The 27,273-nt window shown below is 37.5% G+C and overlaps 1 protein-coding gene and 1 pseudogene across 4 annotated transcripts in view; both read right to left on the bottom strand.

Annotated features, from left to right (window-relative positions):
• LOC135277805 (kelch-like protein 2) overlaps window positions 1-27,273 on the bottom strand; it is a 118,708-nt gene that overhangs the window by 59,060 nt on the left and 32,375 nt on the right. For all 4 annotated transcript variants that reach the window (XR_010345408.1, XM_064384062.1, XM_064384061.1 and 1 more), the window contains exons 4-5: window positions 25,403-25,524; window positions 1,806-1,968 (exon numbers count right to left, since the gene is read on the bottom strand). Coding sequence is in view for 3 of the 4 variants with exons in the window: in XM_064384062.1 (XP_064240132.1) it covers window positions 1,806-1,968; window positions 25,403-25,524 (285 nt within the window). In the remaining variant the exon portion in view is untranslated. The remainder of the gene's footprint in view (window positions 1-1,805; window positions 1,969-25,402; window positions 25,525-27,273) is intronic.
• On the bottom strand, window positions 12,009-12,139 carry LOC135277904 (U4 spliceosomal RNA; annotated as a pseudogene).

The following is a 27,273-nucleotide window of genomic DNA, read 5'->3' as shown; positions in this document are numbered from 1 at the left end:
ACCACTTTGAACCATTATTTATTTGGTAAATGAAATAGGGATTCTAGGACTACTACTCTCCAATGCTCTCTGCAGAGACACACATACATATGCACATGTATATACCCTTACCTAGATCTATGTACCAAAAGCTTCCTTACTCCTCAAAGTAAGCACACTGAAACAGAGTTTAGACAAAGGGCTCTTGCATTTGAAGGCTGGGGGAGGTTGCAGTTCTAGAGCCTATTAAAGGAGCAGTGAACATAGAAGCTTCCATAGGAACTATTCCTATTGAGTCTCATAGATGCAAAGCAGAATCTTGCAGGCAGTTGGTGGATTGTAACTTCTACCAGTATCTACCCAAAGGAAAAGAAACCATTATATCAAAAAGACACCTGAATGTGTATGTTTATCACAGTGCAATTCACAATTACAAAGACACAGAACCAACCTAAGTGCCCAACAGCCAATGAGTGGATAAAGAAAATGTTATATATATACACACACATATATACACACATATGTATATATGCACACATACATACATGTATATTTAGATATACATATATACATATGTGTATACACATGTGTGTGTGTGTATATATGAGATAGAATACTATTCTGCCATAAAAAGAGAGAAATAATTTCTTTTGCAGCAACTTGGAGGGAAAAGGAGGGCATTATTCTAAGTGAAGTAACTCAGGAATGGAAAACCAAATACTATATGTTCACACTTATAAGTGGGAGCTAAGTTATCAGTATGCAAAGGCAGACAGAGTGGTATAATGGACATGGAAGTCTCAGAAGTGAGGAGGTTGGGAGGACGGTGAAGGATGAAAAACTACCAATTAGGGAACAATGTCTACTACTCAGGTGACAAGTACACTAAAATCCCAGACTTCGTGACTATACAATTCATCTATGTAACCAAAAACCATTTGTACTCCTAAAGCTATTGAAATAAAAAAAAGAATTTAACAATTAAATAAAAGCACAAAGAAACTAAAAAAAGAAAATAAATATCCTAATAATCACTCTTAATACATATCTTTAAGTGCTTATAAACTCAATAAAATACAGATTACATTTGTGACCTTTATGTACATCCAAAGCTATAACAATCTTCCCTCCCCAACTGCAGAGATGAGGGTCCTGAAGGGCCCGAAAGCAGCTAAAGTGAGGGCTCCTTGAAAACAGCAACAGGCCCTCCCTCCACCACAGGGAGATGCCAGCAGTAGGCCATGGAACCAGCATGCAAGGAGTGGGCTGCTTCTATTGGTGGTCTACTTTTCTACTCCACCAAACGTATCTATATTTCACTGCTTTGAAGATTTTTTAAGCCACAAAATTGTATTCATAGATGCAAAAAAAAAGAATGTAAAAGTCAGAGCTAAAATAACAATTTCACATGCATACACTTTCTCATATGTCTATTCATTTAACAATTTGAGAGAAAAATACACACAGCTATTCTTCTTGAACCCTAAAGGCAGAGTTACAATGAACCAAGACTGCACCACCACACTCCAGCCTGGGTGACAGAGCAAGACTCTGCCTAAAAAAAAATACAAAAAAACAAAAACAAAAAAATCTAGCTCTTCTATTATTCAGGCCCAATCCCAATGTATAGTTGCTTGTTTTTTAAGTTCAGAATTTTATGAGTATGCTTCAATTATACAGTGTTACCATTATAAGATTTTAAGTGTATTTTTATAAAGCCCAGATCCAGATATATGACATGACTTTCCAGAGACCACTGTGGAATCATATCAAAAATCAAGAGTTCCAGTTTCCTCCCCAATTCAGTTGAGGTCTACTCCACTTGCCTGCATAGGTGTTGGCCTTGTTTAGAAGGTCGGTACATGCATGCATATCAGCAAAAGCCCGGATTCCTAAGCAGTTGACAGGGTGAAGCTGGGATTCCAAAAATTCACAGCAGGTCTTCTTCACATCCTGTAACTGTAAGAGACCAGCTGCTGGAAGAAGTACCTGCAACACACACATCAATACTCTTAGAAAATTGGCTGGAAAAACACTGTCTATTTGACCACTTCTACAAGAGGGCACAAGAGGTTCAGCCATAGTTTACAATCTGCGTCGATACCCCCATATTCCACATAAACCAAAAGTAACAATTATTTTCAAAAACAATGATGACTCTTCACATTCTTCATAATTTCCATGGAATCTTTCAAAGGTCTCTTCTCCTTGGTCCGAAGAATACGAGATATCAGATCTTGTTAGATTAATGGTTTGTTTTATAAGCATAAACAAATTGTTGCTTTGACTTCTTAAAACACAAATTATTGGTTGGGCATGGTAACTCACACCTGTAATCCCAGCACTTTGGGAGGCCAAGACAGGAAGATTGCTTGGGTTCAGGAGTTTGAGACATGCCTGGGCAACATAGCGAGACCTCATCTCTACAAAAAATACAAAAATTAGCCTGATGTGGTGGCATGCACCTGTAGTGCCAGTTACTTGAGCCCAGGGAGGTCGACTCTGCAGTAAGCTGTGATCACCCTACAGCATTCCATCCTGGGTGAAAGAGTGAGACCCTATCTCAAAAAAACAAAACAAAACAAAACATAAAAACATAAATTAGGATGCTAGGGGGTGCTATGATTCAATAAAAATGGTTTTGTTCTCTTAGCTCAAGCAATCATGAGTTTCAGTGATTTGGGGGAAAGGGGTGGCCACAGAGTAATCCATACCACATCAAAGCCTCATTTTGCTGAAGGCCTGTTTTTCCACTGTTTCAGTAACATACAACTGCTTTCCTTATGGGGTAAAACAATTTAAAATTCAACAACAGTCTCTACCTATAAGCAGACAGTTTCTCTAGAATGCAATATATGTGCTAACAAGGAAAATGTAATAGGTGATTATCTAATAACTTTTTAATTTGTATTTTCATTTGAATAATGCCAAGCAATTTTATATTAATTATAGGTTATTCTGTGGGATTGAGCCACTATCCTCAATATAAATACTACATCCAACACTACAAGTGCTTTTCAAGAAAGTCAATAATAGAAACATTTTTCCTTGTAAGTGAATTATTACAGTGCTATATAAAGGACCATATTTGAAAGTCAAATTAAGGAGGAAAAACTTCAAAAAAAAAGTTATTGAATATCTGGTGATCCTTTATGAAAGCCAAACAAACTCCACAAAACACCTTCAACTATTAGAACAATGGTAAATTTTAGAAATGATCATATTAGCATAAAAAAGATCTAAGTTCTTCAGAAACTGACTTTCATATATGCCACACTGCAGCCCAAATAGCAGTGGTTTACGACTATATGTTATGACTTTCCTAAATCTATGTGGTAAGTCCTAAACATAGAAAAGAAAGACATCATTCATATCTCTCCGTAACAAACTTCTCATTTTCTTAAAGGAAGCAAAGAAGCTTTAACTCCTGAACCTTAAGGCTCAAGAAAAAATAGAAACATTATCTAGACATAAGGCCTTTTCCTTCTGAAAGGAAGATTAAAAAAAACAGGTCAAGCATGCTGGCTCATGTTAATCCCAGCACTTTGGGAAAGCCAAGGCAGGCAGATCACTTGAGGTCAGGAGTTTGAGACCAGCCCGGCCAACATGGTGAAATCCGTCTCTACTAAAAATACAGAAATTAGCCGGGCATGGTGGTGCACACCTGTAGTCTCAGTTACTCACGAGGCTGAGGAAGGATAATCACTTGAACCCAGGAGGCAGAGGTCACAGTGAGCCGAGATCACGCCACTGCACTCTGGCCTGGGTGACAGCGCGAGACTCCGTCTCAAAAAAAATAAAAAAAGAAAAGAGAGTATAAATAACATTATAGCCAAACTTTTGCATGATATGTATAGTAGGTTTTATTATGAGAATGAATATCCACAGAAGGCTTTAATTTGTTGATAATATTCAAATTGTAGGTTTTTCTAAGTCAGTGTAATTGCTCTTTGAAGCAACATAAAGTGCATTCCAAGATGCTTAACAGTACAGTCATTTAATTCAGCAAATACATATAGTTTAGAAGGTGGTCTTCAGTGTAATATTCAATCTCTATGAAATCTGCACCACAGTATGATCACCCCTCTAATTAGCATATTCCTAGAGGAAACAGTGTACTATTTAAATTGTTTGGTCACACAGAAAGATGAGGAAAAAGTGGTTGGGCAGAAAACAGGCTCACTTACACACTGTTGGCAGGAGTACATATTGGTTCAACCTCCATGAAAACAATTTGTTTATTTCAAATTCAAAATTACAAATGCATATATACTCTGACCCAGAAATTTAACCTACAGATATGCTAACTTACGCACAAAATCTCACATGTGCAAGATAATCATTACAGCATTATCGTGGGTAACAGAAGTTAGAAAAAAGCCTCAATGTCCATCAGAAGGAGATTGGTTAAATAATGGTAATCATCTATTCTATTGCAGTCATTCAAAAGAAAGAAGAAACTATATAAATGAGAGAATTTCTAAAATATATTCTTGAGTAAAAAGAAAATCAGTCATCAGTATATTATGTTAACATATACACCCACACTTATATATATATTTGTAACAGGCTTCTTAAATTTTATTTTGCTTTACTGAGTTCAACTTAATCATTACAAAGCCAGCTCTACCTTATTAGAAGACCGAAATTCATAAAATTATAGATTCTCCTATCTGGAAGGGGTATAACAAGTCATCTAATTAAAAATATAAAAGTTATTTCAACAATGGTCCATGTGGCTGGATTATATGCACATATAATTTTTACTGATGGCAGTGATAAGTGGTTCCATGCTTGACAAATATATATTATATAAAATAAATGTGAGTCAAATGTATAAAAAGTTTATCCATATTTTTCTTTGTCAGTAAATCTTTTGAAATTGCCTTGGTTTTATGATGCAGTTTTACTAGGACTAAACTTCAATAGCTCATAATTATGTAATTAATTATATACAGCTTCAAAAGCAATTACTAATTGACCCAGCTTGCTAACAAGACGCCTGGTGACCATCAGTCACTCATAATGAAAACAGGAGAACAGCTGGAGCCACATCAACTCCTAGCTTATTTGTGTGTCAAATAGCCACTTAAAACAAAACAAAATTAAAAATGCTATGACTTTAGATGAACCACATCCCATGATCAGAACCACTCAAGACAGTTGGCACCCTGCAAGCTGAATGTCTTGAGATCAAATCAAATCAAACTTCCTAATTTGTGTGATGAAGAAACCACACCCTAAAAGGGTTAAATGGCTTGACCAAGTCATACAGTCAGTCATGGAAAACTAGGGATATAATCACATTGGTCAACTCTTTGGTCTACTGTTCTAATACCTTCAAACCCAAGTTTAGGTGCAGAATGAAAGTATTTGTATAATTTCTAAACCTCCAATACTGTCCTTTTCATCAAGAATAATAAAGAAAACAACCAGTTCAACAATGCATTCTTGCAGTTGCTTCCATTTACTGAGTAATTACTACAGCAGGCACTGTGCTAAACACTTGTCAGGCAATAATATATCTATTCTACACAAGTGAATACGGAGGGTAGGAGAAGTTGGGTAACTTGCTCAAGGTCACACACCTGCTATGAAAGCAGTACTAACCAAATGTGCATAATGATTTTAGATGACATACAGATTAACTTCTTCGATTAATAGTTAAGAATATAGGTTCAGGCCGGGCGCGGTGGCTCAAGCCTGTAATCCCAGCACTTTGGGAGGCCGAGGCGGGTGGATCACGAGGTCAAGAGATCGAGACCATCCTGGTCAACGTGGTGAAACCCCGTCTCTACTAATACAAAAAATTAGCTGGGCCCGGTGGCGCGTGCCTGTAATCCCAGCTACTCAGGAGGCTGAGGCAGGAGAATTGCCTGAACCCAGGAGGCGGAGGTTGTGGTGAGCCGAGATCGCGCCATTGCACTCCAGCCTGGGTATCAAGAGCGAAACTCCGCCTCAAAAAAAAAAAAAAAAGAATATAGGTTCAGGCCGGGCTTGGTGGCCAGGATGGTCTCGATCTCTTGACCTCGTGATCCACCCGCCTCGGCCTCCCAAAGTGCTGGGGTTACAGGCTTGAGCCACCACGCCCGGCCCAATATTCTAATCTTTCAATATCTAATATAATTCTGATTCTGTGGTTTAACATATCACTGAAAAAGAAGAATGTGCTTTTAATCTGGAGCTATCATAATCCCATGGCTTATTTTCTACTGAAGTGGATAAATTGTACTACTGGTAACAAATGTAAGAAACACCTAGCAATGTAAAGAGGTGAATTCTTAATTTGCTATTTAGGTCACAAAAATATCTTGGGCATTGTAACTAAAAGGACCAATGAATAAATTTATGTCTTTGAAACTGTATTTTCTGAGCTCTCTAAAGCAAAGGAGCAGATGAACAGTGCAGCTTCTTATATGAAGTAGAATTTCATTGATACAATAAACCCCCAGCCACCCTCTAATGGAAAATCTCCATCTATTTGTGATGCATAGTATTAACCCTGAGACTGATTAAAAATAACCCTAAGGTACTCTATGATCCTGAAGTATATTCCAAAACATCAAAGATGAAGCAATTATAATTTGCTATATATTTTGAATGTTAATGATATTTTCTAAGAATCTAAGAGTGATTAAATTCAATATAGTATATACTGAAGGAAGGCCACACTCCAAAAGCCAAAATATCTCTCTTGGGTACATCTGCCTCTAGGAAAAATGTAAAGCAGACAGTGAATGTAAAGAGGCCCTCACCCCTCCTTCCTACATCTTTCTCCTTTAGTTCTATTCCATCAACCCAGAGTCTCTTCATTCTGAATTCATCTGTGTGCCATCTAAATCATGAGAACGCTGGTGCTCTTACCAAGGGCTCAGTCCCTTTCAAGTCACTACTAACAGTACTGCTTCATTTCATTTGCTTCACAGCACCTACTGCTGTCAGCACTGATCTTATGTATTTGTTCCCATGTTTATTGTCTCTTTCCCTGCAAAAAGCTCTGTGACAGTAGGATCGTGTCTGTTTTACTCTCTGTCATATCCTCAGGTCTTAGAAGAATATGTACCTCATAAATGAATCAACCAGAAGATAATTTTATGAAACTCATGTGTATCTGTATTTTAAGAGATATAATTCTACATGTTCTTTGAGACAAAATTACAGACTCTGTTTCCAGGAATCTATGTGTACCAGACACTTCTTGTAGCCTACTACAAATCCTCTCTGCCTTACCTGCTTAGGCCACCACCGCAGCAACCAGGCCCAAGCAGGCTTTGATCACCTTTCTGAAGATATAATGTAATCAGGCCTCACCGCAGCCCCCAGCCATACCTCTCTCTGGCTTCTCATCCTAGGACTTCAGTGATGCACTGGGATCATACCCACACAATCTGGAAGCATGTGGGAAATAATGCTGTGGGACCACTCTCGACTAGCAGAGAATAGATCAAAGGAACAGAAATGCTTCCCCCTTGTACTCTCCTAGAAGACAGTTCTGAGACACATTTAATAAGGCTTTTAAAGGTCCTGTCACATGTAGCAATGGCCAGATCTGTACTGCACCTATGAACTGGTTTTCCTTCATTTCCAGTTCAAGTTCTCCATCTACCGACCGTGGCTCCTTGGGATCACTTCCAGAAGAACCCCAAGCTGTTATATTACACAATGGAACAAACTGTGAATGTGTATAGTTTTAGCTATAGGACTATTAATTATAGTGCTATTTAAAATATAAAAAAATGAAAAGAATGTCCAATAACAAGAGAAAAATGAAGTCAATTCTATAATATCAATAAAACTGAATATTTTGCAGCTCTTAAAAGAGATATAGTAGACAAATATTTAATGACTTAGAAAAATGTTTCTAATACATTTAGTATAAAAAGCTAGTTTCCAAAAGAATATGCAGTATGACCCCTTTTTTGGGTAAACACATGTGTACATAACAACAGACAGCACTAGAGGGCTATACCTCAATTGTTAATAGGGTTTCTCTGATTAGGTGTGGTATGAATGTTTTCTATTTATTTTTATGTATTTGTTAAATGTGTGTTTTCTATGCACCATTTAAATGGTCAAATATTATTTAAAAGAAAGGGAAAAGCAAGTAAAGGAATGTCTTTCTGGATCTCTACAATGCTAGCAAATACAGCAAGAATTAAGGGGAGCTATATATGGACTGTGGATTCTCTAGGAACTATTACCCACCAGTCAGTTGAGATTGCCTCACTTTGGCACGTTCTAAGTCTGAAAGGCCTTTGATTATCAAGCCAGTGTTTTGTAGAACAGTAAACAGGCTCTACACATTACTCTTCCTGTTTGTGTGAACAACAACAGCTTTAAGTGTTTGGACAAACATGAAGTAGAAGGACATGAGCCCTCTGATTAAATAAATGTAACTTAAAATGCTGTCATTTTGTAAAATAGGAAAAAAAAAACTTTTTTATTTGGATATGCTGATTTCCAACAAATGGAGACAAATAAAAGGCTGTACATTTTATACTGTGGAGATGCCTTCTGCAATGAACAAAGAATTGGGGGGGATAATCCACTACTGATTAGTCAAGACACATAGAGCAAGAGAAACGGAAGACACCCTAGCCAAACAATGAGCATCCGTGTGACACTCTCACACCAGCTGCACATTTTAAAGTAAGATGCTTTCATCCTACCTCACATTGTTTGACAAGCCAAATTACATATAAGATGTTTCGCTTAGACAAGTATACTCCTTCTGCTTGGTTATTAGGATCTTTAGTTTATTTTCAGCTTGGGCATTTATTCCACAGGGGGAAATAATTTATGTGGTATGTCTTTTAAATCCTGAGCCATTAGCAGTTTGTTTATTAGGAAGAGACTAGCAAGGGGTCCGGTTGCTTCATATATAAAACTTCTAGATATCTAAGAAAACATGCAAGCATGAAAAGACAGCTTTTGTTGTTGCTGTTGTTTTTGACTCTGCTGGCTGCAGCTATCCCACGAGGTGGAGCTTAGGGAGAAGTCGGGGGAGGAGGCAGGCAAGGTTGATGTGTTTAGAAGATGAAACACTTAAGTGATGAAGAAAAGCAGATCTGAGTGGAGAGCCACGGTTGGGTGCACATAGCAGAGCACTGGGTCTTGCGGCCAAGGCGTGGGGTTTTGAGATGTAGAAGTGTGAATAAAGAGATGGCAGGATGCCAAGGACAAACATTTCCTATGTCAAAACTCCGCACTGGACCAGCCCCCTACATCTCAGAAAGAGGAAGGAAACTTTCTTCCTCCTTCTTTCCTGCACCCCATATGCAACTTCGCCTGCCTCCTCCCCACACTTCCCATGCCTGGCAGTTTAAAAAACAAAAACAAAAACCTGTCTTGCTATTAGCTCATATTAATGGCTAATAACACAAGATCTTCCAGAATAAATCCCTTCTAGGGGCTTTTATGATTTTAAGAGAGGTAGACTCTTAAGCAGAATACAACTGCAATTGGTGGAATTTCCAATGTTATAATTAATGAAGTTGAAAAGCAAAGGTAGTTTGGAGAGAAGAAATTTGGGGGCAGTGCGGTCTCAGGCAGACTGAAAGCCATCTCTCTCTACACTATCCTTTTTTCAGTTGCTACTTCCACTGCTTTTAACCCAAGGTTTCTCTTAAAAGTCCAATTTATTTGACAGTGGCCCAAATGAATAATGAAGACACCACCTACCTTTCAGGGTTGTTGAAAAATTAAATGTCGGTTAACCATTTAACACAATGCATGGCAATGACAATGCAGCACATCAGCTCTGACTCAAGGCTTTTTTTCTTGGATTTAACATTCAACCCCATGATGGTGGAATAGCAAGATTTACTCTCTCCCTCATAAGATGATGTTTTATCCCAGATCATTCACAATATAGGTAGATTCCTTTTTGGATCAAATATTCTCAATATAAAAGATGTAATCCGGGAAAATTTGCAAAAGAAGGAACATAGCATACAACAATGAGAAATGTATTTGATGCCTCATTAGTTATCAAATCAATATAAAACAATCAGAGAGCATTTTATAACTATGATACTAAATGTTTTTACTTTTCTTTCTAGCACCTCCCAATTCAAACAACAAAATGTTTTCAGGCAATATATATTCAAACTAAAGTACAGTAAGCCTTGGCCCTTAGCATATTTTTGCTGTTACTGTAAACTAATCAGCTCTTAGAAAACAAACAAGCAGCATTGATCAATAGATACCAAAAAAAAATAAACATTTAGAACATTTGACCCTAGAATTATGTTTCCAAAAATCTACCCCAAGAAAAAGTTCAAAAAAATGGAACAAAATATGTATGTGACTTTTACTTTAGCATTACTTATAAGAGTAGGAAAAAAAAAAAAAGAAAAACAGAACTAAAGATCTAACAAGATGGCAACAATTAAGGTAAATTATGGTAAATCCATATGATGAAATGTTATAATCAGTAATAATAAAGACCAATAATGGCTTTAAAAATAACTACTATTTCTAAAGTATTTGCTATAACAAACAATCCTATTATAAAATTACACGGACTTGGCACACAGCTTTAACTTATCATCATATTAGAAAAACTTAATAGACAACAAGCTCCTCTGATCTGAGAAAACTTAGAAAATAAAACAATGTTAACATGACACAAACAGAACAAACTACTAAACATTTCTACACCAAGTATTTTTAACACAGAGTGGACACAGTATAGAAAGTATTCTACTGGTCTTTTTAATGACAGCTTGGCTCCTGCCCTTGCATCCTTCACCCCTACAGTTGGCAGCACTGGATGTGGATCCCATCCTGTCTCTAGTCAGAGACACATATCCATTAACATGCTAAACTGTAGTAAATGCTTACAATGCAATACTCATCAATAAACAGGGATGACTCCTGAGGTACACAACAGCATAGATGACTCTCACAGATACGTTATGAGGAAGAAGTCAGCCTTAAAAAAATAGATTCTGTATGATTCTATTTACATAACGTTCAAGAACAGGCAAAACTAATCTATTATAACAGAAATCGCATCAGGGGTTGCCTGGCAAGGGAGTGGAAGATTTATTGGGAAGAGACTTGAGGCTGTAAATGCTCAATACTTTGATTTGGGTGTGGGTTAATAGGTGTGTACATTTGTTAAAACTTAGCAAACTATACAGTTAAGATCTATGGTATGTAAATTATATCCCACTAGGGGAAAAACAAATCAAGTACAGTCAACCCTCCATATCTGTGGGTTCCGTCATCTGTGGATTCAACCAACCTCAGATCAAAAATATTCAGGAAAAATAGAGCGTCTGTATTGAGTATGTACAATTTTTTTCTCGTCATGTTCTAAACGATGCCATATTAACGATTATTTACACAGCATTTACACTGTATTAGGTATAGTACATAAACTAGAGATGATTTAAAGTATACAGGAGGGCTGAGTTTAGTGGCTCACATCTGTATCCCACACCTTGGGAAGCCAAGGGTGGTGGATGACCTGAGGTCAGGAGTTCAAGACCAGCCTGGCCAATACAGTGAAACCCTGACTCTACTAAAAATACAAAAAGCAGCTGGGCATGGTGATGGGCACCTGTAATCCCAGGCACTCGGAAGGCTGGGACAAGAGAATTGTCTGAACCCAGGAGGCAGAGGTTGCAGTGAGCTGAGATTGTACCACTGCATTGCAGCCTGGGTGACAGAGCGAGATTTCATCTCAAAAAACAAAAAAGTATACAAGAAGATGTGCAGGGGTTATATGTAAATATTAATACTATGCCACTTTATGTCAGGGACTAGAGCATGCTTGGATTTTGGTACCCAAGGGAAGTCATGAAACCAACCTCCCATGGATACTGAGGGATAGATAACTGTACTTTAAATCCATACTAACAGATTAACCAGAGGTCAATGGACAGGATTTATAAGCCATCAAATAAATTTTCAAATGGAAAATAATAATCCTACCTGATAGAATCCAAAAGAAGAAGCAACCCCCCAAAAATGCACTTACGTGACCAAATTTCTACACTAGCATTGATAAACTTATTTTAAAACAGTAGCTTGTGCATAAGTGTTAGTGATATAGCTATATTCTATTTTCACAAGAAATAAAGCTTTCAATTAGCAATAATCGTGCCTCGGATAAACCTCATTCGCTATGATACTGCCACTGCACAAAGCTAGAAATAAAGTTTTCATAAATTATATATCCTAAGAAAAGGCACAATACATTTAAACCATAATACCAGAAGCACATTAATTTTACTAACCTAATAATGAGATTAAAATATTAAGGTCCAAGAGGTAATAATATTTTTAAAAACTGTATGTCAATAATGCTAGGGTTTATAAAACCTTTGGCTGGTCTCTAACCAAACATGCCAGAACCACACAGAATTTAACAACACTAGACTGTGACCAGCTGGACTGGATTGGAGAGATGTACCCTGAACTCTGACAACCAGCCTGACACAACTGTGCTATCCCACACACAGCCTCCATACCTCCAAACATCACAAATCAAGAAAAAAAAATTCACTTTGAACTGGATTTATTTCTAACAAGGGCTTTAATTTATTTCTGTTTTTCTCATTCTAGTTCAAATTACTAAGACACTATTATAAGATGCTCAGTCATAATCAGGATGGAGTCATTTTTTGTTCATCAAGATAAATGCCTTTTATATACCACATGAAACTACTTAAACCATGAATCTCAAAATGATTCAACCGTGGAGACATCTTCAAGGACTATATATTTTAATAATACAAAGCCACAAGTAACTCAATTACTAACGCTTCTAGAGTACCTAGCCTTGCTCTAAATAATAAATTTTTAAAAAAGCACTTTGAGTTTCATATCCATTTAGTTTTATAAGATGCTCTTATAATAAGGTTTATAGGTTTTCTTAAACTAGCTGACCTTAATGGCGTTTCCATATTAAATTTTAAATAATACACTTTTGTTTATTCTATATTTTTATTGAATAAAAATAACTAGACTAGAGAATGGATGTTCTACTTGGTCTAATATTTTGTTTAAAATTATGAGGATTACCAAATTCAGACTTAAAATATAATAAAATACAATTCACATCAAAACTGAAATGGTAAATTAAAACTTTTGTCTCTGGATAATAAAAAATTAGTACTAACCAGGTAAAGTGATAAAATACCAATGTAACAGACTTCTAGGTACTAGAAATTAAATAAGTTCCCATGGTTATATCATAAACAATCATTAATCCTGAAGGTTTGATTCAGGAATTTATGTATTTTTTTTTTTTTTTAAGTTTTAACTTGTGTTTTCCAAGTACATCATCTGCCAAACCCTATTACTCACAAAGGACTTCTATCTCATAAGAGAAAGAAAACCGAATGGAAAAGCAATAAGCCTTCCACAGATACTGCTGGGAGATACATAACGTTTTCTCCAGTCACTACATGTTAAACCAATGGAACAGGTGATTCTAAATCAAAGATTTAGCATGGTACTACAATCACCTGAGTGTTGTCTCCACGCCAACTCAAATGCAAAACAGAGAAAGAACTCTATAGCAAATTAGGGACATTTTTAGTCTGTCCCGATTCACAAATATAAAGAGGGAAGGAAAAGTCATATGAGCCGTTTTCTACCCAATGATCCCAAATAATTTTAATGAGTTATTCTTTTTCTTGGTCTCAAGTCTTTTATTGCTGCCCATCTCTTATTTCTGCTCAACACTTATAGAGCATTTAGATATTTTTGCAAGCTTTAACTGGTATATTTTTACACCATCTCAATGCAGTGGCAAAGCATTATTGGCCTCATTTAATAGCTGAGAAACAGAAAGGTTAATATCTTACTCAAGGCCATTCTTGAAATCAGTAATAAATTCAAGATTTGAGCTCTGAATTTCAATACAATAATTAGCCAAAATCCACTGGCCCATGAAGTTTACCAGCAGAGAGTCAGCCTAAGGGCTTCTTCTTATGTTCTGAGTTGTTTCACATTAATGTAAATATCCAGCGTTATATGTGTAATTTAAATGATTTTATCTTGCGAAGTCATTAACAACATTTTGAAAATCTGCTCAGTAGATGTTTCTGTTCATCTTGAAGATGAACTTTCTACAGAACTCCTTGCTACTTCGCAACATCTAAATGTGTGGCTGCAAATGAAACATGGTCATCCTCATCCACTCAAAATGGATGGAGGGCAGTGTTGAGGAAGTGGGTCTGAAACATGATTGCAACTAAGCTCAAAACATAATCGAATATGTAGTTATAATCCCTGTCAGAAGAAATTATTTTTAACATGAGGTTTAAAATGGTCCACATTATTCAAACTCCATAAGGAGATAAATAAGAATAAAAATATCGGGGGACAGCAGGGGGTGGGGAGTCGGGGAGAGATAGCATGGGGAGAAATGCCACATATAGGCGAAGGGGAAGAAGGCAGCAAATCACACTGCCAAGTATGCACCTATGCAACAACCTTGCATGTTTTTCACATGTACCCCAAAACCTAAAATGCAATAAAAGAAAAAAAAGAATAAAAATATCAGGGCCCTCTGCCCTCTAGTTGAGAATCTCTGAGTCAATGAACCACTACGTATAGTGGAGTTTAGCACATTCTCAAGTGCTTAGAGACAGAAAACTACAACTACTAGATTACAAAAAATTCAGAAATGGGTTATCCCAAGAGCAATTATTTGTCAGAGTTTTCCCAGTACCATGAAAGGTAAGGAGATACTGGATTTCACAGTATGTAATCAATACTCAAATCACTAGAAAGGTATGTTTTGCAGTGGAATGCCAGTTTAATAGGATGCTCTGTTATCCCTTTGAAGTAAATTGCCTTTCCTTGTGATTCCCTGCTCATCAAATGACACTCTGATTACTAATTCTATCATTTAGGTACCTAGATCCTGGGAATGACACACATGGATAAACATAGTACCTGTTACCTCACTGAAAATCAGTTTAAGATCATTATGGTACATGTATTAGTGTTGTGATTTTGGCTAGTCTGAGTTATTTACCAAAAGTCTGGTCAATTCTGAAGGAGCTAACAAAATAGTTTCTAGACCTGCAAAGCCAAGAAATAGACTGGACAAGCAATGTCTAACTCCCGTTGTGACATCACCTTCGTTGCTCACCATCTCAAGCAGGTCCATCTGAATCTCTGTACCCTGTTCCAGGAGCTGCACCATGAGCCAGCGTAGAAAACAAAGCACGCTTTCTGGATTACCACTGAGTACCTATGTCTTCCTGGTATCCAAGCAGTCAACATCTATCAATCATCTATTGGGTATTTCCATGTTAGAAAGGCATGCTAAAAATAAAGTCTAGAAAAATAAAATATATACACAAATAACATAGAAATCACTGTATTTATGCATAATAACATATATTCAGTCACATCTCTGTTATTTATGAAACTTTTCATTCTCACACTCCAGTAACTTACAGCTAAATTTTCCAATTCTTTTGACCACACTACATAGTAAGACTTTTTACCTCACAATCTAGAACTCAAAGTTTCACAAAACATGCAGACTTGCTAGCATCTGCTATTTTCTGAAATAGACTTTAGGCTTGAATAGCATTTCCTACTCTTGCCTCTAATTTTTCTCTTAAATGCTATTAATGACCTACTAAGTTTATTTCTTGACTCATTAGTTGATCACCATCCACACGTGAAAACCAAAAATGCTGCTATAAGGCCTGGAGATGCAGCTCCACAGTGCTACTTCCTTTCTCCTTTCTCCAAAAACCTCCGATCCTTGGAAGCACATATCCTCTCACCTTCCTTGTTGGGACTATCTAACAACACCTCAGTCACTCCTACTCATTTACAGATGACTTTTTTTTTCCTGGCCAACTTCCTCTAATATACCAAGATGGTACAGGTGGTTCTAAATCAAAGATTTAGTATGGTACTATAATCACCCCAGAGTGCTGTCTCCATGCTCACAATTCAAACACACAAGAGAGAGAGAATTTTTAAAACCTAAATCACCATTCTCTCCACCACAATTTCTGACAATTTTTGATAACATAAATATCCAAATAGAACATCTCAGTTTCCTGAGTTCCAACTACCTCTTCCTCCTCCACTCTTTCTCAACTACCCACTCATGTAGTCTTGTTCTAGACTTTCTTACTCCAGAATAATTTTTAAAACATGGAGTAAAGCCAATCTCCCAGTCAACCTCAGCCTGGATTAGCTGATCCTCAGCCAATCTGCAAATCTATAAATGATTTTTTATTAAGCCACTGAGCTTTGGCTACTTTGTTCTGTGGCATTTTTGTGGCAATAGCTAACTAACACATTCATCATCTTTATACCTAAGTATAAGTGGTTTAACGTGGCTGAAGAAAAACATACAACCATTCTACCTGATATTTATGACTGCAAATCACCCAACATGGCCTGACGATTCGACTACACTTCACTAGTAAATTCACCTTCATCCTTTACAAGACAAGGATTTAACATCTTTAGCTCTAATCTCCAGCATCCCTTTTCGTCATTTTCCTTTTGTCTGATTACCTGCCACAGCCTTTATAATTATATACAAGCTGATAAAATACCTACCTTTCCACCATCCAAGCCACTAACTTGTATCTGACAACACAGTCTGCCTTCCCCCTGGTTAACAATCGGAGAAGTTTTCCTGCTCCCATCTAAGATAAACCCCTTCATTTTGTTTCAGATGCCAATCTCTCTCACTTTTGCAATTATACCCCTTCTTTCTTTCTCCCCTTTGTCACATCAACTTTCACTTTTCTACTAGGTTATTCTAATTAACATATAAACATGCCTTAAAATATTACCCATCAAAAAACAAAATGAAACAAAACAACACCCTTAAATTCATCATCCCCTTCAGCCAGCACATTCTCTCCCCATTCATAGCAAAAAGTATTGAAGGAACTGTCTGTACTGAGTCCACTTATTCTCAGTCAACTCCAAACCAGTTTTCATTCTTATCATCACATCTAAACAGCTTTTTCCAAGGTCACTAATGACCAGTGTGACCATATAATTTATCATCCACATTGGAACATTTCTGAGTAAAATAAACACTAATCAGACACCAGATTAATAGGCATAAAATGAGACTGTCTCAGGCACCTACACTGATAAGGCTCAATTCACTTTCCTGACCTATCAGGAACATCTGACACAACCAAACACCTTCTCCTTGAAGCACTTTCTTCTCTAGAACTAGCATTCTGTCACACCACACACACTTGGTTTTCCTCTTATGTCACCAGCTACTCCATCTCCCTCATCTGCTCATCTAAAATCTGGAATGCCCCAGAGTATGTCTTTGGCTTGCTTGCTTTCTCTATCTACACTACCTCTCAAAGCAACCTAATCCACTTCAATATGCCACCAATATGCCAAATCTACCTCTCCAACCTGACCCCTCCCATCACAGAACCAACCTACTCAGCATCTCCACTTATAAGTCCAACTGGTAAAAGTTAACCAAAATAGAACCAACAATTCCTAACACCCCAAAAATGTGTCCCCATTCCATGTCTTCACCATCTCAGACAACAGCACCATAATCTACCCAGTTGCTCAGGCCAAAAACTCAGGAGCCATTCTTGATCATTCTTCCTCCATCCCATCATGCAAATCCATTAGTAAATTGCATTGGCCCTACCTCCAAATATCTCCCAAATCTATTGTTCACTATCTCAGGCCAACAACCCAGGTCCAAGCAACCAGTCTCTCACTTAGCCTATCCCAACATGTATCTAAAGGGCCTCCAACTTCTTCTACTGCCCCCACAGTTCAACCTCCACACAGCAGATGGGAAAGGGGAAGAATCTATCTAAAAAATAAATTCTCTGCCCAAACTACAACTGGAACAAAATCAAAACTCCTTATCATAGTCTACAAACCCTGCTTTATCTGGCCCTATCGACCTTTCTAATCTCATCTTCTCCACTCTCTCATTTTACTCTGCTCAAATAATAATCATCCTTTTCTTTCTGGCCTATAAAACATGCCAAGTTTATTTGCATCTCATGTCCTTTGCTCTTTCTGCTAGGAATGTTACTTTTATATCACTCCCTTCTCTTCACTCATGTCTCTGCTCAAATGACTCCTCCCCAGAGAATGATAATGTAAAATTCACCTGTTTCTCCATCTGTGGGTATATTATTTGTCTCGTCCCTATCCCTCCTCTACAATGTAAAGCCTTTCAAGATAAGGACCTCATCTGTCCTGCTGGACATTGTAATGCCAATGGCTGGAACAGTGTCTGGCACAGAACAGATACCCCATAAATATTTAATAAACTATTGACTGAAAGATGGAATTCATCAGGATCAATACCAGCAGTGAAAAAAAGAGGCAAGCTCAACAGCTTAGATATAAGGAAGGGAAAGGGCAAGCCATGTATACAAAGCAGTAAAGTGGCTCTTCATCCTTACCTGATCTGGCCTGATCCAGCTACAGATCTTAAAATTCTTACATCTTCCAAGTATAGTTCAATTCAATCCTAAACTAATCCTGACCGATAGCACAAAGCTTACTGGGCACCTAATCAGTGTTTACAAACTGGCGTTAATCTTGCTGCCCTAAATGTGGTGTGCTCCCCAAGTACCCTCATACTTGCCAAACCACAGTGTGAGTCCTAATGCCCCACATAACAAGCCCCAGATCCTGGGTTTGCTACCCAGTTTCCTATGGGAATACAGACCCTCCACAATCTCAAACTTACTTGGTTGCGGTCGTTACAATTGCTCAGCCCTTACCAAGTCTCTTTCTAGACAAGCCAGAAACTTAAGAGCTGCAGGATTGAGTGTTCACCCAGGGCAGCTCTTCCTGGATAAAGGCACTGCTGTCAGCCTGATAGTAGATGCCATCACCACTACCAATACCACGAAAGTCCTGTTGCCAGGATCTCTGCAGCACTGCATTCAGATCTGAATTTGTAACTCACATCTAAACATTTCAGTTTGGATTGCAAGCTACCCTCAGTTTTTTGTTGTTGCTATTTTGAGATGGAATCTCACTCTGCTGACCAGGCTGGAGTGCAGTGGCACAATCTTGGTTCACTGCAATGTCTACTCACCTGGTTCAAGTGATTCTCCTGCCTCAGCCTCCCGAGTAGCTGAGACCACAAGTGCGTACCACCTCACCTGGCTAATTTTTGTATTTTTGGTAGAGATGAGTTTCACTATGTTGGGCAGGCTGGTCTTGAACTCCTGAGCTCAGGTGATCTGCCCCCTTTGGCCTCCCTCCCAAAGTGCTGGGATTACAGGCATGAGCCACTGATGCCTAGCCTACCCTCAGTTTAAAATTTACTTTTTAAAAATGCCATAAACAAAACAAAAACAACAATAACAAAAAAAAAACCACACACACAAAAAAATACTCGTTGAGTGCTTGTTCCCTCAGGTCAGTACTCCTACTCCTAGCCCCATTCATCTCTGGCTCAAGTCCCAATGTCAATCGGGCTTTTAGTGACATCCCAGCACATTTCACTTCTACGAAAACAAGTTATCTAATGACTGATGTTCCACAGCTCTTAGATAAGAAAGAATTGCATTATCCACCTTTTATACACAACGAAATAAGGGTCAGAGAGGTTAAGCAACTTGGACAAGATCACATGGCATTTAAATAGCAAAGCCAAGATCCAAACCCAGTCTAAGTATATACTCATTTATTAGGCATTTTTCCCTGTTCATTTTTTTTTGTAGCACCAGGACTGAGTACTTATCAGATACTCCATCAATGTCTGTTTAACTGATAGGTTGTCTTAAACATCCATTTTTAGAACCAAATCTCCACCTAATGGGAATTTCATTTAAATGTTTTTCCACACAATATAGACATACACACAGCAAAAGCACTCTTCACCAACCTCCACTTTACCTACTCAGCTGATGAACCAACTCTCTCCATGCCATCAGTAAGAACACTCTACTGTGCTTGCACATGTCTGTTCCTCCAGCTGGGATGCATTTTACCAACTCATACATGTTGGATTTGCTCCCACATCTGTTTATGACACTTGCACTTATTGAAACTACATAATTTAGGTAAATGAATTCAATGAAATATGAATGTAAAAAGAGCTCTTTCTACGAAAACTAAGTTGGCTGCTTTGGAGTGGCTTGATCAATGTGTTACTGGAAAAAAAATTAAATGTTTTCAATCCAATTAGACATGGGAGGAATGAAAGAGAAACTGTATAATTCAAAGAAGATTTTGCACTGAGATTTCTTTTCAAGTATCTCATTTCTTGCTGCACTAAAATAAAAAAAAAAAGCCTGAAAATTATAGTTGGTGCATGATTACGGTGTAGTTTTTGCAAAAAAGGACATGAGGCTCTCAAAACAACTGATCATACGTAGTTTTACAAACAAAGATTGGCATACAATTCTAAAACTACGTGTTTCAGGTTAAAATATTTAGGGTACACATGTATTCTGTTTTGGTGATTTCTCTACTTTGACAGGCATTTTAATGATTAAGCCAACTTAAAACCTTTTCAACTATGTCAACAGGCCTGGTACCATGTCAGCCCCCCGTGTGATGTCCCTCTTTTGGGAACATGCAGAGTAAAACACTGTCTATACAGCATACTCCTAGTAGCTCTGGTGTGAAGCAAAATAAAAACAACCTGCCCTACGCCACCAATAAAATGGACACACTATGTTGAATTTTCTACTATACTGAAATTGTGTTAAACATTTAGTCTATTAGTAATAATTGATTTTAGATATCCCTTGAAAAACTCTCATTTAAATTGTTTTATTTTACTGTCTCAAATAATTCCAATTCATCCAACACATGTTTCATGAACTTTTAAAAACCCATCCAATCAAAATGATCAGATGTTTCTCAATTTCTTCTAGATGACAAAGTTATAACATAGAATCTGTAAATGAATACTCACAATATCAGTTTAGGAATGAGAGCAGTTACTTTCATGGGCACTGTTTATTAACATCATCACCTTTGTTTCAACACTTACGTCAAGTGAAAAACTCTTACCTTCTTTTAGCAACCCAACCAAATACCCAAAAGCTGAGCAGTCAAACTCATATAACAAAACTACAAATTTAGCAATGAAGTAAATGCTTTAAGAAATTCAAGATCCTTTAGGATTCTCCAAAAGTATTAACTGATATATCTAATGATGTCACATATATTTTGAATAATTTTTGGATCATGAAAAAAAATTTCAGTTATAAAGACATTTACATTTTTGAATTTATAAATTCTTTATAAGCAATACTAGTTAATGACAATTTAATAGCTGCCATGTGATGTTGAACAAATTAGTTAAACTTCTTAAGCCTATGTCTTCAATCACAAGATTAGGGTAATATCTACCTTATATGGAGGCAAAAATATCAAATGAGGTACATGTAAAATGCCTAGCATATAGCTGGAGATATACCCATGTGAAAATCCTTTATACACACACACATACACACACACAGACAGAAACACACACACACTTACATATTTACATTTTTTATATCTAAAGCCAAGTATTCTTGGCTGAGAGCAGTGGCTCATACCTATAATCCCAGCACTTGGGGAGGCCAAGGTGGGCAGATTGCTTGAGGTCAGGAGTTCAAGACTAGTCTGGCCAACATGGGGAAACCCCATCTCTACTAAAAATACAAAAATTAGCTGGGCATGGTGGTGCGTGACTGTAGTCCCAGCTACTTGGGAGGCTGAGGTGGGAGAACTGTTTGAACCTAGGAAGCGGAGGTTGCAGTTAGCCAAGATCATGCCACTGTACGATAGCCTGGGGCAACAGAGCAAGACTCTGTCTCAATAAAATAAAAAGATTTAAAAATTTAAAAATAAAGCCAAGTATTCTTAAAAGTAGGAGGTGGGGCAAGCAGTAAGGTACACAAATTATCTGAAAGTGTATTGAAAATGTATGCAAAACTTTGTGTAGATAAGCTAATGTGCCCTTTCCTGAGGAAAGGGTCCACAGTTTTTCATCAGATTCTCAAAGGTGCCCATAACCACCAAATGTCTAAGAGCGTACTTTTCAATAGCCTTGGGCTGTATTTTCTCTATTTCCTAGATTTACACAGTTCATAAAGTTTACTTTGAAGCTCTGGACACAAGTTAAATTTTAATTCACCCAACAGCAACAACAACAAAAAAAGCTGAATTACAAGTGTAGTCATAGGTAAAATACTGGTTCTCCTTTTATCTCCCTTTAAAAAAAACCCTGTAAATTCATTTAGCTCAAATTATCCCCCAACTTTGCCATAAATAAAACCAAGTATCCAAACTTGAAACCAAAGTTTGAAAACCTAAACAAACAAAGAAACAACAGCAGCAGCACAGGCAAACACACAAAAAACTGGGAAATCTGGAATGGACAAGAATTAAAGCCCTACTGCTTGTATAAATCAGAAGGGACTATAATAACAGTAGTCTCTTCTTTGGAGTTAATTTTTTAAATTACTCATGCCCTCATTCTGACTCCAGGTTAACAACCTTCACCTCAAATATCTATTATATTGCTTAAAATTAGTGTAATAAGGATACCATATGGTATCACGGAAGAGACCCTACCTTAGGAATCTGGGAAACCAGGATTATAGCCCTGTTCTGTCACCAACTGACTGCCAACAAAAGGCTGTACCTCAGCGTTCTATGGCACAATGATTCTACATCAAATCGTGCAATCCCAAAGATACTTTCTAGCCCAAGATTGTACTTTATTGCTAAAACAGAAACTTACAAAAGAGAGGTCACCTGGAAAGATTTGAGTCTAGGTCTAGTGAGAAAAATATACCACCAACAAGAAACATGAATTCAAAGTTCTGTTCCCACTGTCAGCAGCTTCAGGGCATATAAACTCAGAGCATGGTTTGCAGTTAGGGCCACTTAAAACTTCAGCTTAACATGAATAACACTAGACACCTCCACCATACTGCTTCTTTAAGGTGGACAGTACTTTACAAGAAAGATTCAACAAAGTATAGATAGACCAAAAAAAAAATAGAAGAGTTTGGTGTATCTTGATATATATAGTCTTATTTTATATTTCATTGAAAAACACCTGTTATCGAAAAAGTAGCTAATTTTAATCAAATTTATTTCTAAACTGCCTTTTCCAAAACAAATATTTTTCAATGGAAAATAAAAGAAAGCTTTACATACCAGGATACCCCTATGCTAAAGAGACATCCCTCCCACTCTTGAAAACAAACAAACAAAAACTATACAAATGTTAAGCATTTAATAAGTCTGCCAAATGTATCTCTTAGAATGTGTTCCTGCATATTCTAAAAGCTAAGTAATATACCCAAGAGGCAAATTAGCATGGCAGAAGTTTTCTGAAAGGCTGTCTGTGATGACTAATATTTCAGGACTAGAATATGATAGTTATTAAAAGAAACGTGAGAGGCATTCTCCTAGTTCCTAATAGGCCAATGTCCCCACCACCACAACTACTACAAACAGCATTCAGGGCTGAATTCACACAGTTTAGTCTCTAAGACCTAAATGATTTTTTCTCAATTTTCTCCCATGTGACCCATTATGTGAATCAAAGAAATCTGTAATTCATTTGTTGAAAGTCAACTATAAGGGCATAATGAGGTCCACGCTCTAAAATGAATAAAGAGAATGAACAAAAGAAACCAAGATAAACTCCTGTTGAAAATAATGCCCCAGAATTAACAAATAGTCTAAACATACCTAAAAGACCAGAATAAGATGACGTATTAGTACAGTGACCTCATGACATATACCAAATACTTTCTCCCACGTTAAAATAATGTTCTTCTAGCATCTGATACACACATTGAGAAACAACCCCAATACTGACCAAGGTTTTTCAAATGCCTTACCTCATAACTGGAACTTCCAAGCAAAGGCTAATGAGGCCATCTGGGAAAGATGACCAGGAAGCCTTACTACTGCCCATATTTCACATGGAACAATCGATAGCACGTCTTAACAAGTTAAAGTACAAAGATTTCAGTCTCTGAATTCATTTTGTAGCATATTTCAACTAGTTAGAAGAGATAAAGATTGGGCCCACAATTTCCTATTTGTACAAGTAGAATGTAAAGATTACTTCCTAAGAATTTAGTCCTAGTTATTTTTGTTGTCCTCAAAACACAGTGTCCCTGTTGGAAGGAATATAAATAAACACACATTTTCATATGGCACTTTGGCATTGCTATCAAAAAATTAATATATACTCACTCTTTGATTCACCAATTCCATTTAGAGGAATCCAGCTTATAAAATTTTGGGATGCAAATATAAAAATGTCCACAGATTGCACTGTTTTTATAAAGGTGAAAAATCATACATACATATAGCTGATTACCATGAGTTAGATCCATAAATATTAATGTGTGAAGACCTCTAAGACACTGTTCAGTTCAAAAAGCAAGTTTCAGAACAAGTATAGTATTTCTTATGTAAAAAAATTGTGTGTACATGTTTGTGTGAATCAATGCATGGAAAATGGTCTGAAGGGATTTACGGTAGATAACGGAAGCTACCCTCTAGGGAAGAAGAGTGACCCTCTAGGGAAGAAGAGCAAATCAATGTATGTGGACTGGGGTAGGTTCAAAGAGAAGGGCAGTTTTTTTAAAGAGGGATTTTCACCTTTTACTCACATCCACCTGTATTATTTAAACATTTATGTAACACACATAAAACATTTGTTCTTTATAGAAAATAAGACGCAATGTCAACTTTTAGCTAAACTCCAGAATCACTTAAAGAGGATGCTCAAATAGTAAAAGAAAGAATAGACTGGGCATATGGTGGTTCAAACCTATAATCCCAACACTCTGGGAGACTAAGGAGGGTGGATCACTTGAGCCTAGGAGTGTGAGATCAGCCTGGGCAACATAGTGAGACCGCTCTACAAAAATTAAGAAAATTGGCTGGGCGTAGTGGCACACGCTTGTAGTCCCAGCTACTTGGGAGGCTGTGGCTGGAGGATTACTTGCGCCTGGGAGGTCAAGGTTGCATGATCCATAATCATGCCACTGCACTCCACCCTAAGTGACAGAGCAAGATCACGTATCTAAAAAAAAAAAAAAAGAGAGAGAGAGAGAGAGAAATAAAGAATATTGGCAGTCAAAAACATTCTTTGTAGACTATACCCTTCAAAAGAATAAAGAAAAATTGTGGGCAGCATCAATCAACAGTTATAAAAGAATATGACACTGTTTCCATGAAAGAACAAGCATCTTTCAGAGGACTAAAGGATGTGTATCTTAGAACTTAAAGAATATAAAAGATACTGAACTCAAAAACATTACTAAAAAGATGTAATCATTCCAAATATTTTTTAGAGATACAATTTTAACAATGAATCCTATTATTTTGGTGCAAAATGTATACTGTGTGGGTACGCTTTTTTTTTATTTAAAAAACTGTACGCATAAAGAGCTAAATGGTGTAAAGTATTTACTCTTACCTGTACATTTTCTTCTGTAACCTGAATTTCTGCAGTGTAAACATAATCAATTAGCATCCTCAGGGTCCAGCCATCTACCTCTTTTATTCTAACTCTCTTTGCTCGGCTTTCACTCATCTCACCTAAAACACAAAAGAACAAGAGGGATGTTACACGAGACACTGCTGTGGAAGTTCTAGTGCCAATACAGATAGATACATCTTCTTGCCCCTCACTGTACTCAACAGGCAGCATAATCAGCCACTTTTTGCAGGCTGAAAACACTCCCCTTTCTCTTCCAAAAGCTTATCTGAGCAAATCATAAAATGTACTTTTGTTACCTACTTGTACCTGAAAATCGTTATCACAACAAGGAATGTGCCATATGTCCAGCTGCATAAACTATTCTTGCGGCTGTAGGATCAGTAACTGAGGCTGTTCCTGCTTTTGGGCATTTGTTGTCTTTACGGATTTCTAGCCACAACTAGAAGAGTAACCACATTACTGCCTTTGGCTAATGGCAATGAATGTCTGCTGAAAAGGACCCACCTGGTTAGCATTACTCCTTCAACAAACACACAGATGCCTGTTGGGGCATGCATGGACTGCACAGACACAGAGGCTCCACCCTCAGTGAGAGGTCACAACCCTCATGTAGGAGACAATGAGAAAACAAATCACTTATGATGTGGAGGGAATGCAAGGCAAAAGAGGAATCACATGTGAGTTAGTCAGTAACAAAGCTTGTTACAGATATCTTCTAGCTCAGGTTCAGTTCCTGTTTGTCATCTGCAGCAACTGCACGCTGAAGTGATTTCCATACCAGCTTTATTAATAAAACCAGGTATCCTTCTACAAAACTGCCAGCTAAAAAAAACAGTACAAGACTTCCTTCCTAATACCCACTTGTGGAAAGAAATAGGGAAGGAGAAAAGAGAAGAGATGGTCCCTAAGCCAAAGAGACTTGGGAGAATAGGAGGTAGGTTTAAGCACCTAGGTGTGGATCACATACTATGATGCAAGGAGACACAAGCAACTGAATGGGGGTAGGGAGGAATTCAATTAAAAAGGCAGTCCGCCCAGGTGGTGGCTCACACCTGTAATCCCAGCACTTCAGGAGGCCAAGGTGGGCCGATCACCTGCGGTCAGGAGTTCGAGATCAGCCTGACCAACACGGAGAGACCCCATCTCTACCAAAAATACAAAAATTAGCCAGGCGTGGTGGCACATGCCTGTAATCCCAGCTACTCGGGAGGCTGAGGCAAAAGAATTGCTTGAACCCAGGAAGTGGAAGTTGCAGTGAACTGAGATCTTGCCAGTGTACTCCAGCCTGGGCAATATGAGCAAAACTCCTTCTTAAAATAAAAAAAGAAAAAAAAAAGGGCAGTCCAAGAGTAATGCTGAAGGCCATGGGAAAAAAAGATTCGGCTCTAGAATTCACTAGGTTTTAAAAATAAAAGAAGCATGAGAACATGCCACCATTTATCACCTTCACTTTAACCTAGCATCTACTGTTAAAAAATAACATGGCCTCAAGATTTCTTGAAAGCTCACTTCTTTTTCAGATACAATGCACTGTCAGCGACCACAAACTATCAGAAGAGTCTATGGAAAATCATAATTACACAAAATCCCTTTGTAAACACAAACCCTGGGAGGAGAGAAATAACAATGGTGGTGTACATTTAACTCTGTGCTTCCCTGGAGATTCTCTCTGACAAGATCTCAGAAAGAAGCTGTTCACCTCAGGGCTAAAATAGATCAAAAACTACCCTGCTACTTCCCAGGAAGAAAAATACCTCTTTGTATTAGGAGAGTTAACGAGAAAGATGTACCTACACCTACATAGCAGGAAAAAAAGAGGACTGAGTTATATGTCTGTTGCTACAGCA

Source organism: Aotus nancymaae, unplaced genomic scaffold, assembly GCF_030222135.1.
Source record: "Aotus nancymaae isolate 86718 unplaced genomic scaffold, 86718_ANA_hifiasm-v0.15.2.pri h1tg000033l, whole genome shotgun sequence".
Classification (NCBI taxonomy): domain Eukaryota; kingdom Metazoa; phylum Chordata; class Mammalia; order Primates; family Aotidae; genus Aotus; species Aotus nancymaae.
The sequence above is the reverse complement of the archived record's forward strand: the minus strand, read 5'-3'. Positions and strand labels throughout refer to the sequence as shown.